At 31.7% G+C, this 18,699-nt stretch overlaps 1 protein-coding gene across 1 annotated transcript in view; it reads right to left on the bottom strand.

The window, feature by feature from the left end:
* Nucleotides 1-18,699, bottom strand: part of LOC130444224 (protein still life, isoform SIF type 1) — a 198,493-nt gene that overhangs the window by 156,874 nt on the left and 22,920 nt on the right. The window contains exons 10-15 of the mRNA XM_056779281.1: nucleotides 16,746-16,965; nucleotides 15,649-15,805; nucleotides 15,538-15,594; nucleotides 15,223-15,409; nucleotides 9,653-9,874; nucleotides 9,383-9,515 (exon numbers count right to left, since the gene is read on the bottom strand). Of these exons, the coding sequence (XP_056635259.1) occupies nucleotides 9,383-9,515; nucleotides 9,653-9,874; nucleotides 15,223-15,409; nucleotides 15,538-15,594; nucleotides 15,649-15,805; nucleotides 16,746-16,965 (976 nt within the window). The remainder of the gene's footprint in view (nucleotides 1-9,382; nucleotides 9,516-9,652; nucleotides 9,875-15,222; nucleotides 15,410-15,537; nucleotides 15,595-15,648; nucleotides 15,806-16,745; nucleotides 16,966-18,699) is intronic.

The following is an 18,699-nucleotide window of genomic DNA, read 5'->3' as shown; positions in this document are numbered from 1 at the left end:
CCTGTATACCGTTTTGTTTTTATGCTTTTTTTTAACAAAGTATTTTCGAAATTACATTATTCTTTAAATAATCTTTCATTTTGTATTATTTCAAAAGGAAACATCTTTTCAAATCCAAATCATTTTACATGATGATTCGTTTCGATGTCACTTTTTGACAGCTAAATGACAGCTCAAACAGCACACGTTCTGTGTACGTCCGTCATTAAAAATGTCAAACTTTATAATGGAAGAGTCAAGTACATCACCCTGATATAGTTTGATATTTTTTTCAAAAGAACGTTTCCAAAATATCCCTGATACTAAAAATCTAATCAGAACCTGCCGATTCCGAAACCAATTTTGGAATCGATAAGTTTTTAACTTGCCCCTGTATACCGTTTTGTTCTTATGCTTTTTTTTAACAAAGTATTTTCGAAATTACATTATTCTTTGAATAATCTTTCATTTTGTATTATTTCAAAAGGAAACATCTTTTCAAATCCAAATCATTTTACATGATGATTCGTTTCGATGTCACTTTTTGACAGCTAAATGACAGCTCAAACAGCACACGTTCTGTGTACGTCCGTCATTAAAAATGTCAAACTTTATAATGGAAGAGTCAAGTACATCAACCTGATATAGTTTGATATTTTTTTCGAAAAAACGTCTCCAAAATATCCCTGATACTAAAAATCTAATCAGAACCTGCCGATTCCGAAACCAATTTTGGAATCGATAAGTTTTTAACTTGCCCCTGTATACCGTTTTGTTCTTATGCTTTTTTTTAACAAATTATTTTCAAAATTACATCGTCTTTTCTTTAAATAAACTTTCATTTTGTATTATTTCATAAGGAAACATATTTTCAAATCCAAATCATTTTACATGATGATTCGTTTCGATGTCACTTTTTGACAGCTAAATGACAGCTCAAACAGCACACGTTCTGTGTACGTCCGTCATTAAAAATGTCAAACTTCATAATGGAAATGTCAAATTTGTATATACAAGGATTTACTATGAAAACATCCAATAATTTATCGAATTAACACCTTGGGTTATTTAAGCAGTTTCTTCTTTTGAACATATCAATAAAAACAGTTCAATCAATAAAATAGAAATAACAATCGAAAACGTTCTCGTATAATAAGTCTCCCTAGATGATTGAATGGTTTTTTTTTTCCTTTCGCCAACAACAAACTTTGTAGAGTACAACTTTTCAAGCGTATTTTTTCCAGTTGGCGACCTTAGAACAAAGTATATCATCAACACAATACGTGCTCCAGAATCTCCATAATCTCGTTCCGAAGATTGATGACGTACCTACCATAACGTCAACAATACCTTGTAGGGTAAACGGGTGTATAACATATGTCATTGCTGTCTTATCCCTTCCCGTTCATTGTTGATTCCGCTTTCACCTCAAGTTCCTCAGGAAATAGACACAAAAACAAGACAGGGCTGGCATAAAGTCGAATATTCCTTTGTTCACGTATTGCGGTTCAGTATACACTGCTAGTTCAATCAATTTTCGTATTTTTGAGGACATTGATTAATTAAAACCTCGGAATGTATTCTAAATCGTCCTCTACGTGTCTATATTCTTTGTATTAGCTCGTTATATTGAAAAAAATATATACAATTTCAGTTCTTTATAAGCTAGAGGCTCCTTTTTATTCAAATCTATTCAACCTACTCGTTCTTTCCTCAGTAATTTCAGTCTGTCCCCGTTTTTATTTCATTTTATTCTTTTCTCGCACTTCTACCGTTTCATATATGTCCTAGAATGGACTAGGAGGTCGATGAACTTGAAATAGAAGTGGCTAATGAGCCACAATACGTGAACGAAGTATTATTTGGGAAAAAAACGACTTGAATGACAAAATCAAATCGTCATTTATCATTAGAGACTGTCTTTTATGAAAACAAATCGTCATTTGTTTGTTAGATAGCGTCCGTTTGAGTTTTTGTTTTGTTTTATGGTTTGTACGATCCTAGAGATGGCGCCATTTGAAATTTTTCCCACCGTACTTAACCACGAGTTTCACGATGCTGAGAGATCGGCATTTTTAAGCTTCCATCTATATTCATATTTTTATAAATTTCAAAAACATAATAGTACACCCTTATTTCATATTCATATTCTTGAGCTCGAATATTAGGGCTTTTCGCCCTTTTCCGACACTACGGGGAAATGAATGAAAAGAGTTATGTAAATATAGGAAAAGGTTCTTATATACATCGAAATATATAAAGGGAAAAATGTAAATAGAGTGAAAAGTAACCCGAAATAAATGAATATTAATTTCTTTTGAATCGTTCAAATACAAATTTAATTTAATATAATAAATCGCCCCGTTCAAATTCTCTCAAAACTCACCGAATCGTCCTGTATCCTTCCCATTACAAATATAATTCGCAAGATCCTGCAGAAGTTATTGAAGAAGACGTAGAAGTCATAATTATCATCATATTTATCAAATTTAACGTCATTTTGAGTTGTTATTACAAACTTTAGATACTAACGATGAAATTGATTGGAAAATAATTTAGAAAAACGTTTTGTAATTGTCATTTTAGGACTGAAATTCGATCTAAAACCATTGAAGATGATACCAGCAGATAATATCGAGGTCAGTTCAAATTATTTCGGAAGATCGCGGAGCTGGAGAAGATGGAAACGACGAATCCTTTGGAGAAGATTTGGCTGATGGAAAATACGAATCTAATGATCTAAGTTTAAGATAATTTCCTCAAGATCTTCCGTAGGAGTGATACAACACTTGATATGGCGATCTGAAACCATTGAAGATGATACCAGCAGATAATATCGAGGTCAGTTCAAATTATTTCGGAAGATCGCGGAGCTGGAGAAGATGGAAACGACGAATCCTTTGGAGAAGATTTGGCTGATGGAAAATACGAATCTAATGATCTAAGTTTAAGATAATTTCCTCAAGATCTTCCGTAGGAGTGATACAACACTTGATATGGCGATCTGAAACCATTGAAGATGATACCAGCAGATAATATCGAGGTCTGTTCAAATTATTTCGGAAGATTACGAGCTGGAGAAGATGGAAACGACGAATCTTTTGGAGAAGATTTGGCTGATGGAAAATACGAATCTAATGATCTAAGTTTAAGATAATTTCCTCAAGATCTTCCGTAGGAGTGATACAACACTTGATATGGCGATCTGAAACCATTGAAGATGATACCAGCAGATAATATCGAAGTCAGTTCAAATTATTTCGGAAGATCACGGAGCTGGAGAAGATGGAAACGACGAATCCTTTGGAATAGATTTGGCTGATGGAAAATTCGAATCTAATGATCTAAGTTTAAGATAATTTCCTCAAGATCTTCCGTAGGAGTGATACAACACTTGATATGGCGATCTGAAACCATTGAAGATGATACCAGCAGATAATATCGAGGTCAGTTCAAATTATTTCGGAAGATCGCGGAGCTGGAGAAGATGGAAACGACGAATCCTTTGGAGAAGATTTGGCTGATGGAAAATTCGAATCTAATGATCTAAGTTTAAGATAATTTCCTCAAGATCTTCCGTAGGAGTGATACAACACTTGATATGGCGATCTGAAACCATTGAAGATGATACCAGCAGATAATATCGAGGTCAGTTCAAATTATTTCGGAAGATCGCGGAGCTGGAGAAGATGGAAACGACGAATCCTTTGGAGAAGATTTGGCTGATGGAAAATACGAATCTAATGATCTAAGTTTAAGATAATTTCCTCAAGATCTTCCGTAGGAGTGATACAACACTTGATATGGCGATCTGAAACCATTGAAGATGATACCAGCAGATAATATCGAGGTCAGTTCAAATTATTTCGGAAGATCGCGGAGCTGGAGAAGATGGAAACGACGAATCCTTTGGAGAAGATTTGGCTGATGGAAAATACGAATCTAATGATCTAAGCTTAAGATAATTTCCTCAAGATCTTCCGTAGGAGTGATACAACACTTGATATGGCGATCTGAAACCATTGAAGATGATACCAGCAGATAATATCGAGGTCAGTTCAAATTATTTCGGAAGATCGCGGAGCTGGAGAAGATGGAAACGACGAATCCTTTGGAGAAGATTTGGCTGATGGAAAATACGAATCTAATGATCTAAGTTTAAGATAGTTTCCTCAAGATCTTCCGTAACAAGACTTGATATAGAATTTCCCGTATATAATGATTAATACATACCAATCTGATATCTTGTTGCTGTAGCTCGCGCTTGCGCATACACAAAAAACCACCACATTGTCATATGTTTACAAAATATCGGCAGCAACAATATGAATAACACTCGATTATGATCGGATTAACTGTTCGGTCGAAAAATTAACAATCGATATCAATTCCGTAAGATGTGTGGGGGAAAATTTCGTAAAAACGAATGTGGCAAGTCGAGGGATTTTTTTTCGGAATGATCGACAACATTTTCGCACTTTTCCAGCTCGAACTGTCGGTCGACATGACGGTGGAGAGTTTAGAGAGCGTGCGCCGGATACCAGGAAGATGTAGGAGAAACTGGGACAAGGCCAGGACGAGAGAGGCTTTTGCTAGGACGGCGATATTAGTGGTGGATGTAATAAAACGTTACGTTGGGGTTTGAAGGGAAACTCGATGTTAGAAAAACTTGTAGAGCAGTTTTAATGACTGAAAGTTCTTAAAAATATTCGTGAAGGATATTTATATGAAGAAAAAAATCAGGATGTTGTTAAGAATTATAGTTTTAGAATTACAAGGATTCAAACTTGTTGAAAAAATTAATGAAACACCTGTGCTTGTTTAAAAAATCACTTTGGCTGAAATAACTGAAATATTGAGCTGAAATTTCAAAGAAATGTTCCTGAAGGATATTTATATGGTGAGAGAAATCAGGATGTTGTTAAGGATTATGGTTTTAGAATTACAAGGATTCAAACTTGTTGAAAAAATTAATGAAACACCTGTGCTTGTTTAAAAAATCACTTTGGCTGAAATAATTGGTATAACGAACTGAAATTTCAAAGAAATGTTCCCGAAGGATATTTATATGGTGAAAAAAATCAGGATGTTGTTAAGGATTATGGTTTTAGAAATACAAGAATTCAAACTTGTTGGAAATGTTAAGGAAAAACCTGTGCTTGTTTAAAAAATCACTTTGGCTGAAATAACTGAAATATCGAACTGAAATTTCAAAGAAATGTTCCTGAAGGATATTTATATGGTGAGAGAAATCAGGATGTTGTTAAGGATTATGGTTTTAGAAATACAAGAATTCAAACTTGTTGAAAATGTTAAGGATAAACCTGTGCTTGTTTAAAAAATCACTGTGGCTGAAATAACTGAAATATCGAACTGAAATTTCAAAGAAATGTTCCTGAAGGATATTTATATGGTGAGAGAAATCAGGATGTTGTTAAGGATTATGGTTTTAGAAATACAAGAATTCAAACTTGTTGGAAATGTTAAGGAAAAACCTGTGCTTGTTTAAAAAATCACTTTGGCTGAAATAACTGAAATATTGAGCTGAAATTTCAAAGAAATGTTCCTGAAGGATATTTATATGGTGAGAGAAATCAGGATGTTGTTAAGGATTATGGTTTTAGAAATACAAGAATTCAAACTTGTTGAAAAAATTAATGAAACACCTGTGCTTGTTTAAAAAATCAATTTGGCTGAAATAATTGGTATAACGAACTGAAATTTCAAAGAAATGTTCCCGAAGGATATTTATATGGTGAAAAAAATCAGGATGTTGTTAAGGATTATGGTTTTAGAAATACAAGAATTCAAACTTGTTGGAAATGTTAAGGAAAAACCTGTGCTTGTTTAAAAAATCACTTTGGCTGAAATAACTGAAATATCGAACTGAAATTTCAAAGAAATGTTCCTGAAGGATATTTATATGGTGAGAGAAATCAGGATGTTGTTAAGGATTATGGTTTTAGAAATACAAGAATTCAAACTTGTTGGAAATGTTAAGGAAAAACCTGTGCTTGTTTAAAAAATCACTTTGGCTGAAATAACTGAAATATTGAGCTGAAATTTCAAAGAAATGTTCCTGAAGGATATTTATATGGTGAGAGAAATCAGGATGTTGTTAAGGATTATGGTTTTAGAAATACAAGAATTCAAACTTGTTGAAAAAATTAATGAAACACCTGTGCTTGTTTAAAAAATCAATTTGGCTGAAATAATTGGTATAACGAACTGAAATTTCAAAGAAATGTTCCCGAAGGATATTTATATGGTGAAAAAAATCAGGATGTTGTTAAGGATTATGGTTTTAGAAATACAAGAATTCAAACTTGTTGAAAATGTTAAGGATAAACCTGTGCTTGTTTAAAAAATCACTTTGGCTGAAATAACTGAAATATTGAGCTGAAATTTCAAAGAAATGTTCCTGAAGGATATTTATATGGTGAGAGAAATCAGGATGTTGTTAAGGATTATGGTTTTAGAAATACAAGAATTCAAACTTGTTGGAAATGTTAAGGAAAAACCTGTGCTTGTTTAAAAAATCACTTTGGCTGAAATAACTGAAATATCGAACTGAAATTTCAAAGAAATGTTCCTGAAGGATATTTATATGGTGAGAGAAATCAGGATGTTGTTAAGGATTATGGTTTTAGAAATACAAGAATTCAAACTTGTTGGAAATGTTAAGGAAAAACCTGTGCTTGTTTAAAAAATCACTTTGGCTGAAATAACTGAAATATTGAGCTGAAATTTCAAAGAAATGTTCCCGAAGGATATTTATATGGTGAAAAAAATCAGGATGTTGTTAAGGATTATGGTTTTAGAAATACAAGAATTCAAACTTGTTGGAAATGTTAAGGAAAAACCTGTGCTTGTTTAAAAAATCACTTTGGCTGAAATAACTGAAATATCGAACTGAAATTTCAAAGAAATGTTCCTGAAGGATATTTATATGGTGAGAGAAATCAGGATGTTGTTAAGGATTATGGTTTTAGAAATACAAGAATTCAAACTTGTTGGAAATGTTAAGGAAAAACCTGTGCTTGTTTAAAAAATCACTTTGGCTGAAATAACTGAAATATTGAGCTGAAATTTCAAAGAAATGTTCCTGAAGGATATTTATATGGTGAGAGAAATCAGGATGTTGTTAAGGATTATGGTTTTAGAAATACAAGAATTCAAACTTGTTGAAAAAATTAATGAAACACCTGTGCTTGTTTAAAAAATCAATTTGGCTGAAATAATTGGTATAACGAACTGAAATTTCAAAGAAATGTTCCCGAAGGATATTTATATGGTGAAAAAAATCAGGATGTTGTTAAGGATTATGGTTTTAGAAATACAAGAATTCAAACTTGTTGAAAATGTTAAGGATAAACCTGTGCTTGTTTAAAAAATCACTTTGGCTGAAATAACTGAAATATTGAGCTGAAATTTCAAAGAAATGTTCCTGAAGGATATTTATATGGTGAGAGAAATCAGGATGTTGTTAAGGATTATGGTTTTAGAAATACAAGAATTCAAACTTGTTGGAAATGTTAAGGAAAAACCTGTGCTTGTTTAAAAAATCACTTTGGCTGAAATAACTGAAATATCGAACTGAAATTTCAAAGAAATGTTCCTGAAGGATATTTATATGGTGAGAGAAATCAGGATGTTGTTAAGGATTATGGTTTTAGAAATACAAGAATTCAAACTTGTTGGAAATGTTAAGGAAAAACCTGTGCTTGTTTAAAAAATCACTTTGGCTGAAATAACTGAAATATTGAGCTGAAATTTCAAAGAAATGTTCCCGAAGGATATTTATATGGTGAAAAAAATCAGGATGTTGTTAAGGATTATGGTTTTAGAAATACAAGAATTCAAACTTGTTGGAAATGTTAAGGAAAAACCTGTGCTTGTTTAAAAAATCACTTTGGCTGAAATAACTGAAATATCGAACTGAAATTTCAAAGAAATGTTCCTGAAGGATATTTATATGGTGAGAGAAATCAGGATGTTGTTAAGGATTATGGTTTTAGAAATACAAGAATTCAAACTTGTTGGAAATATTAAGGAAAAACCTGTGCTTGTTTAAAAAATCACTTTGGCTGAAATAACTGAAATATGGAGTTGAAATTTCAAAGAAATGTTCCTGAAGGATATTTATATGGTGAGAGAAATCAGGATGTTGTTAAGGATTATGGTTTTAGAAATACAAGAATTCAAACTTGTTGAAAAAATTAATGAAACACCTGTGCTTGTTTAAAAAATCACTTTGGCTGAAATAACTGAAATATCGAACTGAAATTTCAAAGAAATGTTCCTGAAGGATATTTATATGGTGAGAGAAATCAAGATGTTGTTAAGGATTATGGTTTTAGAAATACAAGAATTCAAACTTGTTGAAAAAATTAATGAAACACCTGTACTTGTTTAAAAAATCACTTTGGCTGAAATAATTGGTATAACGAACTGAAATTTCAAAGAAATGTTCCTGAAGGATATTTATATGGTGAGAGAAATCAAGATGTTGTTAAGGATTATGGTTTTAGAAATACAAGAATTCAAACTTGTTGAAAAAATTAATGAAACACCTGTGCTTGTTTAAAAAATCACTTTGGCTGAAATAATTGGTATAACGAACTGAAATTTCAAAGAAATGTTCCCGAAGGATATTTATATGGTGAAAAAAATCAGGATGTTGTTAAGGATTATGGTTTTAGAAATACAAGAATTCAAACTTGTTGAAAATGTTAAGGATAAACCTGTGCTTGTTTAAAAAATCACTTTGGCTGAAATAACTAAAATATCGAGTTGAAATTTCAAAAAAATATTCTAAAAGGATCTCTCAGTATATCATCTTCAATAAATATCCTCTGTATATAATACAGGGTGGACGAAAAAGTCTCATAAGATGTAAGCCATTCCATTTTATAATATAAATATAGTCTGCAGGTATATAACTTTATGTTTTGTATAATTACAGGTAACTAATTTGAAACAGTGGTATCAAAAATGCAGAGTTGCCAGCTCTAGTCCTTTTAGTTTCGAGTTATATCAGTTTGGCTAACGAAAACTTTACAAAAAAAGCTTATTGGTTATCACTGTGGTCTTATTGATGCGATTTATATAGATTTCTACCTCAATTCATACTACAGTCCTGAAAAATTTGAGACATTGGATTCCAAAGGTAAAACCCACTTGGTAAGTGAAATTGCAAGACAAAAAACGTTTCGACGCTTTCAATTACATAACCGTGAAGTGATTAACCGTAAAAAATTCCGATTTTGTTAATAAAACTTGGCGATTATTTTACGTAACAGAATCAAGATTAAACGTCCACTTCACTCGCTAATCTTGTCATAAAAATACGGATCTATTGTCCCTTATTAATAAAAATCTGTACGAAATACAAACAACTCACCTCCGACGACGTCAAATAACACAACCTGGAGTCGGCGCTTTCTATAGAAGCCTGCTGGACTATCCCGTATCTACTTGATTCCCTATCGCTCATGTAGTCAGAACGAAGACTGTCTTGCCGATCGAACATCCCCCTGTAAAACAAAATCAACAATCACCTCGTTTTCTCAAATACATCGAAACTACACCGACGTCAATCTTCCTGCCTAAACTACAATTTCTGATCCGAAATTTGTCTTTTTCCATGCATAAATATAAATTTTGTAACTACCTTTGTTCGAAGCTATCGGTTCTAGCGCTTTTATAACCGCTATCGTTCATGCTACTATCTTGTCGCAACGAAGGTAGGGAATCCCACGGGGATCGTTTATGACCTTGCGGTACGCCCTGGGATGAACTGAACGTCGAACTACCGGATCTCCAGCCGTCCGAGTGTCTGAACCATTGAGCTCGGCTCGATTCGCCTATGCAGCTGGCACATTTCGAGCTGAAACTAAAGATTAATCAACACTTTTTGGTACTGGATCCTTTGGTTGGGTTTAAATCCTCGATATGGCGAATGGCACACGTCTGGGATCTTGTTTAATACGACATAATTGCAGGCACATACAAAATTCATGCGAACCCAGGATTTATTTTGATTCCTCACGGGAAAAACCGAAATAATCTAAATGGTTGCCACGAAAATCTGGACGGACAAAACATTAATTGTTAATTTTGTATCAAAAAAACAGTATTATTAATATCGAATGAACGAAATTAGTCCAGATTGGCCGACTCTTTGAGTCACGAGCCATTGTATGTTCCAGAACTAGCATCTAGTGACTTTTCCTGTTCCCACAAATAATAAAAAGTGATTTATCGATCTAATTTTTCATTATAAAAGTGATATTTTTCAATTTGAAGTCGTACAAACTATTTCCATTCGGAATTTTCTACTAAATATTGATGTTCCATATGTGCTGCCACCTTGTAAACAATAGTCAACATTTGATATTGATTTAAGTGTTAGAAATGGAATATTTAATATCCATATAATGATTCTACTGAATCTGAGTTGACAATTTGTAGTACAAAAGTGTTTATATATCTCAAAATCCACTATATAATCATTTCATTAAACTAATTTTGAGTCTTTCGAGTTTTTACAGATTTCTAGATACTATACGAACAGCGCTATCTAGTGAATAGTAGTCGAAGCTACTAGAAATAATTTATAGTAACCTTTTAGCAGGGTATTAAAAACGAAAAGATAATATTTTATAAACAGCATTTCTTATTTTATTTTTTAACTAAGGATGATATCGTATTGTATTAACATAGGTATATAATTCACTTTTCAATTTCTAGCGCCATCTTGTAAGCGATAATAAAGTTAAGTGTAACTAATAGATCGTATTTACACTCAACTTTTAGGTTAAAGTAGATTTATTTGAAGGACAAAGCTTGTTTATCATTATTATATATAAAGCCTATTTTATTCCTTGTAGAATCATTTAACATTTGAATTAAAAACAAATTAATTAAATATTATTCATATTTGGCGCCATCTTGTAAGCGACAGCGGAAGTGTAATGTACTAAATAGATTCAGATTGCAGTTATCTATTTTATTCACAATAGATTCTTTAATATTATAACAGTTATTCAACACTATTTTATTCCATTAAGAATTTTGAAAATTCTTTGAATTTGTAAGAATAAAAATTGAAAATTTTATGTAGGAATCTCAATAACTTGATTTCTTGAAGACTTATGTCGCCCTCTAGTAAGTGATAGTGGTAGTGTAATATAACTAATAGATTCAGATTGTAGTTATCTATTCTGTTGAACAATAGATTCCTTTAAAATTTGAAAATTGCTATTCAATACTATTTCATTCCGTTAAGAATAATTGCAATAATTGAAAACAAATATTTTATCTGAGAATCTAAACATCTTGATTTGATTATTAACATTGCGATTATTTTACTTATTTCGCCATCTAGTAAGCGATAACTGAAGTATAATCAACACAATTCATTCAGATAACTGTTTATTAATTAAACGCAATATATTTTATTTCTTTTCTAATGAAAATAAAAATATATTATGAAGATGAACCGATTGGTTACAAATATTCTACGTATAAATCTTAATATTGTCAAAATTTTCATGAAATATTCAATTCCGATTGACTGGTTACGCCCTCTACTAAGCGGTAGTTGAAGAATTATCTACTAAATTTATTCGGATTGCAGATAACTGTTTTATTAAAAATTTCTTCAAATTCAAAAGGTATATTTAATTATATTTAGATTAAAAGAAATATGTGTCAAAGAAAAATTAATTGGAAACAAATATTCTACGTATAAATCTTGATATTATTGAAAATTTCATGAGATATTCAAGTTCGTTTGACTCATATTGCCCTCTAGTACACGATAGTGAAAGTTGTGTCTACCAAATACATTTAATTTGCAGATAACTGTTTTATTGAAAATACATTCCCTCAAAATTGAACGCAATTAGTTTTATTCCATTTCATTTAGAATAAAAGAAATATGTGATGAATGAAAATTGTTTAGAAACAAATATTCCACGTATAAATCTTGATATTATTGAAAATTTCATGAGATATTCAAGTTCCTTTGACTAATTTCGCCCTCTAGTACACGATAGTGAAAGTTGTGTCTACCAAATACATTTAATTTGCAGATAACTGTTTTATTGAAAATACATTCCCTCAAAATTGAACGCAATTAGTTTTATTCCATTTCATTTAGAATAAAAGAAATATGTGATGAATGAAAATTGTTTAGAAACAAATATTCCACGTATAAATCTTGATATTATTGAAAATTTCATGAGATATTCAAGTTCGTTTGACTAATGTCGCCCTCTAGTACACGATAGTGAAAGTTGTGTCTACCTAATACATTAAATTTGCAGATAACTGTTTTATTGAAAACACATTCCTTCAAAATTGAACGCAATTAGTTTTATTTCATTTCATTTAGAATAAAAGGAATATGTGTTGAATAAAAATTTATTAGAAATAAATATTCTACGTATAAATCTTGATATTATTAAAATTTTAATGAGATATTCAAGTTCGTTTGACTAATGTCGCCCTCTAGTACACGATAGTGAAAGTTGTGTCTACCAAATACATTTAATTTGCAGATAACTGTTTTATTGAAAATACATTACTTCAAAATTGAACGCAATTAGTTTTATTTCATTTCATTTAGAATAAAAGAAATATATTGATGAATGAAAATTGTTTAGAAACAAATATTCCACGTATAAATCTTGATATTATTGAAAATTTCATGAGATATTCAAGTTCGTTTGACTAATTTCGCCCTCTAGTACACGATAGTGAAAGTTGTGTCTACCTAATACATTTAATTTGCAGATAACTGTTTTATTGAAAATACATTCCCTCAAAATTGAACGCAATTAGTTTTATTCCATTTCATTTAGAATAAAAGAAATATGTGATGAATGAAAATTGTTTAGAAACAAATATTCCACGTATAAATCTTGATATTATTGAAAATTTCATGAGATATTCAAGTTCGTTTGACTAATGTCGCCCTCTAGTACACGATAGTGAAAGTTGTGTCTACCTAATACATTAAATTTGCAGATAACTGTTTTATTGAAAACACATTCCTTCAAAATTGAACGCAATTAGTTTTATTTCATTTCATTTAGAATAAAAGGAATATGTGTTGAATAAAAATTTATTAGAAATAAATATTCTACGTATAAATCTTGATATTATTAAAATTTTAATGAGATATTCAAGTTCGTTTGACTAATGTCGCCCTCTAGTACACGATAGTGAAAGTTGTGTCTACCTAATACATTTAATTTGCAGATAACTGTTTTATTGAAAATACATTCCCTCAAAATTGAACGCAATTAGTTTTACTCCATTTCATTTAGAATAAAAGAAATATATTGATGAATGAAAATTGTTTAGAAACAAATATTCCACGTATAAATCTTGATATTATTGAAAATTTCATGAGATATTCAAGTTCGTTTGACTAATGTCGCCCTCTAGTACACGATAGTGAAAGTTGTGTCTACCTAATACATTAAATTTGCAGATAACTGTTTTATTGAAAACACATTCCTTCAAAATTGAACGCAATTAGTTTTATTCCATTTCATTTAGAATAAAAGAAATATGTGATGAATGAAAATTGTTTAGAAACAAATATTCCACGTATAAATCTTGATATTATTGAAAATTTCATGAGATATTCAAGTTCGTTTGACTAATGTCGCCCTCTAGTACACGATAGTGAAAGTTGTGTCTACCTAATACATTAAATTTGCAGATAACTGTTTTATTGAAAACACATTCCTTCAAAATTGAACGCAATTAGTTTTATTTCATTTCATTTAGAATAAAAGGAATATGTGTTGAATAAAAATTTATTAGAAATAAATATTCTACGTATAAATCTTGATATTATTAAAATTTTAATGAGATATTCAAGTTCGTTTGACTCATATTGCCCTCTAGTACACGATAGTGAAAGTTGTGTCTACCAAATACATTTAATTTGCAGATAACTGTTTTATTGAAAATACATTCCCTCAAAATTGAACGCAATTAGTTTTATTCCATTTCATTTAGAATAAAAGAAATATGTGATGAATGAAAATTGTTTAGAAACAAATATTCCACGTATAAATCTTGATATTATTGAAAATTTCATGAGATATTCAAGTTCCTTTGACTAATGTCGCCCTCTAGTACACGATAGTGAAAGTTGTGTCTACCAAATACATTTAATTTGCAGATAACTGTTTTATTGAAAATACATTACTTCAAAATTGAACGCAATTAGTTTTATTCCATTTCATTTAGAATAAAAGAAATATGTGATGAATGAAAATTGTTTAGAAACAAATATTCCACGTATAAATCTTGATATTATTGAAAATTTCATGAGATATTCAAGTTCGTTTGACTAATGTCGCCCTCTAGTACACGATAGTGAAAGTTGTGTCTACCAAATACATTTAATTTGCAGATAACTGTTTTATTGAAAATACATTCCCTCAAAATTGAACGCAATTAGTTTTATTCCATTTCATTTAGAATAAAAGAAATATGTGATGAATGAAAATTGTTTAGAAACAAATATTCCACGTATAAATCTTGATATTATTGAAAATTTCATGAGATATTCAAGTTCGTTTGACTAATGTCGCCCTCTAGTACACGATAGTGAAAGTTGTGTCTACCTAATACATTTAATTTGCAGACAACTGTTTTATTGAAAACATATTCCTTCAAAATTGAACGCAATTAGTTTTATTTCATTTCATTTAGAATAAAAGAAATATGTGTTGAATAAAAATTTATTAGAAATAAATATTCTACGTATAAATCTTGATATTATTAAAATTTTCATGAATTATTCAAGTTTGTTTGACTCATATTGCCCTCTAGTGAGCGGTAGTGGAAGTGTAATGTACTAAATATATTCAGACTGCAGTAAACTGTTTTATTAAAAATTTCTTGGAAAAGTTTGATTTAATTTTATTCAGAATAAAACAAATATGTGTTGAATAAAAATTCATTAGGAACAAATATTCTACGTATAAATTCTAATTTTATTAAAATTTTCATGAAATATTCAAGTTTGTTGACTAATGGCGCCCTCTAGTAGGCGATAGTAAAAGTTGTGTTTACCGAATGCAGTAAACTTTACTGTTAAAAATTCATGCAGATTAATATCTAATTGTAGACTTGTAGATAAGAAAATAAATCAAAACAATAAAATAAATATGATATATTGAGCTTTAAATTATATTTTAAACAAATTCTTACCTGGAATTATGATCGCTAAGGTAACCGCGTTCCCTTTCCCTCTCCTTCTCTCTCTCCCTCAGTAATTCGTTTCGATCGCTATAGTAACCGTCTCTATCTCTATCTACTCTATCTCGACTAGAGGTGTTGAGTCGGTGGGACGATGGTAACGTTGACGATTTATTCATGGAAGCACTCGATGATGGTCCTGCGATAGAAAATTTCATTTGAACGTTGATTTTATTCATTTTTTTTTATATTTAAAACACTCTGTATATCGATAGAACTACATTCAACTGAATAAAAATATTTACGTTATAAAATATCGAAACTTACTTTTTCTCGAAGGATATGGACTCCTCTGAGTAGATGCCGGTAAACTTTCCGCAAATTCTGAAATAATTTATTTATTTATAGAAAAAAATTCGTTTAACGACATTTTCTCACCTAAATTTTCCATACTTTGCGTCAATAGAGCCTCAAAAGTATGTAAACTGTAGCTTTCGGCATCCATACCTTTGGCTAAAGTATTTCGAAGATGCATTTCGTATTCCAAAAGTAATCTACTTGTTGGAGATCCTGGCGTGGGGGTGGTGTTCGCATTCTAAAATCATTTTTTAACGATAAATTGAAGAAAAAAATTCATATTTACAATTAAAATCAAATTTTTCTCTATTGACAACGATAATCGTTTGAAAATAGATCGGAATGAATAAAAAAGAAGAAGAAATTTGATAGATTAGACAAAGTTTCTAAACTGTCAAATCTCAGTTTAAAGCTTTGATGGATGCCTTAACCTCAATTATTTTCAAATTCACTTCTAGCGGATGCTTAAGAGCCCCAACTTGATTAGAAACGGATGGGGCTAAACAATTTCCATATCAATATGACCCGATTACCAAATAATATATACAGAGGGCGCTAAAAACAACCGGCAAGAAAGTCAATAATATTCGAAGCAAATCTCGATCTTTTTCAAGGTTATAAAACATGGAAAATCCTGTCTTCGACTCGCAACAGTTTTATATTTGATGTATTTCCCACGTCTATCAAAGTTTCAACTAAATAAAATATATTTTTTGCTGTGTGAAACCAAAGAAATTGTTTGTTTGAACGTTACTTCACAATCTATTAGACTGGATTCAACTCGACTGGATTGATAACTCGCGGATTGAGTCCATCATCACAGTAAAAAAGAAGATATAGGTTATAAAACTTGGAAAATTTTGTCTTCAACTCGCAACAGTTTTATATTTGATTTATTTCCCACGTTTATCAAAGTTTCATTTAAATAAAATATATTTTTTGCTGTGTGAAACCAAAGAAATTGTTTGTTTGAACGTTACTTCACAATCTATTAGAATGGATTCAACTCGACTGGATTGATAACTCGCGGATTGAGTCCATCATCACAGTAAAAAAGAAGATATAGGTTATAAAACATGGAAAATCCTTTCTTCGACTCGCAACAGTTTTATATTTGATGTATTTCCCACGTTTATCAAAGTGAAACTAAAGAAATTGTTTGTTTGAACGTTACTTACTTGCTGATGGATGTGTCGATGTCGTCCGTAATGATGCGAAGTTTGTTCTGGATCGGAATTTCCATTACTCGAACTAGGGGTCGTTGCGTAGCATTGGTTGTCGAAAATAACGTTATCCGAAGGCGGAGAGAACTCCCCACCGGCTCCACGTTCCAATTCCAAGTATAAACCACGTCCTGGATAACCACGGCCTATTTCGTGAGAAGATCTGAACGAAGATCTGGAATACAACATCAAAACTATCTCGATAATGAACACGGAACTCCGTATAACGTTTTGGTGAAGACCGAATTGCCGTTAACAAAGAAAATATGTTTCATTGACCACGGGAAGACGTTCGATTGTGTACAAACTAACGCAGATAGTCAAAATATTCGACAAGGAAGTTGAAAAGAATGTTTAGCGTACCAATTCCTATTTGGAGGTATTTCAGGAGGTTCTGGAGAACATAGAGTTGGGAGTTTAGATACTAAAACGTGTTTATAAACAACTGAAGAAAGAAGAATGTCCATGGCATCGAAAAGTGAGGTTAAATTTCGAATTTTCTTACAAGAAGACTATTTTTACGAGAATGGTCCTAGAAGTACTTGGATTGACCAAGAGGTTGTTTAAAAATTGAAGGTGGGTCCTCTAGAAACGAAAGAATTGTCAAAACACTGGACTGAAAAGGCAGAACCGGCTCCAAAGAAGACAAAGGCCGTTTCATCTGCAAGTAATGGTCATGGCGTCGGTTTTTTGGGATGCGCGTGGTATAATTTTCATTGACTATGTTAAAACTATCAACGGCGAGTTTTATTGCAAAGTTTGAGTGAAGAAATCAAACAAAAATGGCCGTATTTGGCTTGTTTAATCAAGTTACTAAACCATCTCTCAAGTCCGTGCTTGCAATGTCCAAAATTGATGAATTAAAGTTTGAATCGCTACCTCATCGCTAGATTTAGCTCCTTCTGATTATTTTTCGTTCACAGACTTGAAAAAAATGATTCTGTTGTCAAAAAAAAAGAGGCGATGTCTGTAGTTTGAAGACATCGACGTTTCTTATTATAAAAAACGTTTCGAATTTATCGAACATCGCTGGAATGGAAGCGTTTAGAGCTAAAAAGAGATTACTTTGAAAAATAAATATATTTTTCACCAAAACTTTCGTATTTTCTTTGTTGGACGAAGTACTTCTGGAACCAACCTCGTATATCAAAACCAATACGAATTTACCACTATGTATATAAAAAAACTAGCTAATATTCATTTTGTGTCGAAATTTGACCAACGACGAATTAATTCTAACAAAAATCACCGACGAAATGTTTCTGTTTATACGAGGGGGTACCCAAAAGTTACAGGAATAGCATTGCCGTGGGCGGAGCTTTTGTAGTACTGATTTCCGCCGCTAGGGCCGTTGACCTGCCACGTTCTGTTCGTCACTAGTGACCGATTTTGCTAGTGCTGTTTCACTGCTGATTCGTTTTTTTTTTACGATGGAACATTTAAGTCAACAACGTGCCGCTGGGAAATTTTCTCTTCTGCTCGGTAAAAACACTGTTTTAATGCAGAAAACTGCTTATAAAGATGACGCTATGGGGAAAACTCAAGCGTATGAGTGATTTCCTGGATTTAAAAATGGCTGTTTATACGAGGGGGTACCCAAAAGTAACAGGAATAGCATTGCCGTGGGCAGAGCTTTTGTAGTACTGATTTCCGCCGCTAGGGCCGTTGACCTGCCACGTTCTGTTCGTCACTAGTGACCGATTTTGCTAGTGCTGTTTCACTGCTGATTCGTTTTTTTTTACGATGGAACATTTAAGTCAACAACGTGCCGCTGGGAAATTTTCTCTTCTGCTCGGTAAAAACACTGTTTTAATGCAGAAAACTGCTTATAAAGATGACGCTATGGGGAAAACTCAAGCGTATGAGTGATTTCCTGGATTTAAAAATGGCTGTTTATACGAGGGGGTAC

Source organism: Diorhabda sublineata, chromosome 5, assembly GCF_026230105.1.
Source record: "Diorhabda sublineata isolate icDioSubl1.1 chromosome 5, icDioSubl1.1, whole genome shotgun sequence".
Classification (NCBI taxonomy): Eukaryota; Metazoa; Arthropoda; class Insecta; order Coleoptera; family Chrysomelidae; genus Diorhabda; species Diorhabda sublineata.
The sequence above is the reverse complement of the archived record's forward strand: the minus strand, read 5'-3'. Positions and strand labels throughout refer to the sequence as shown.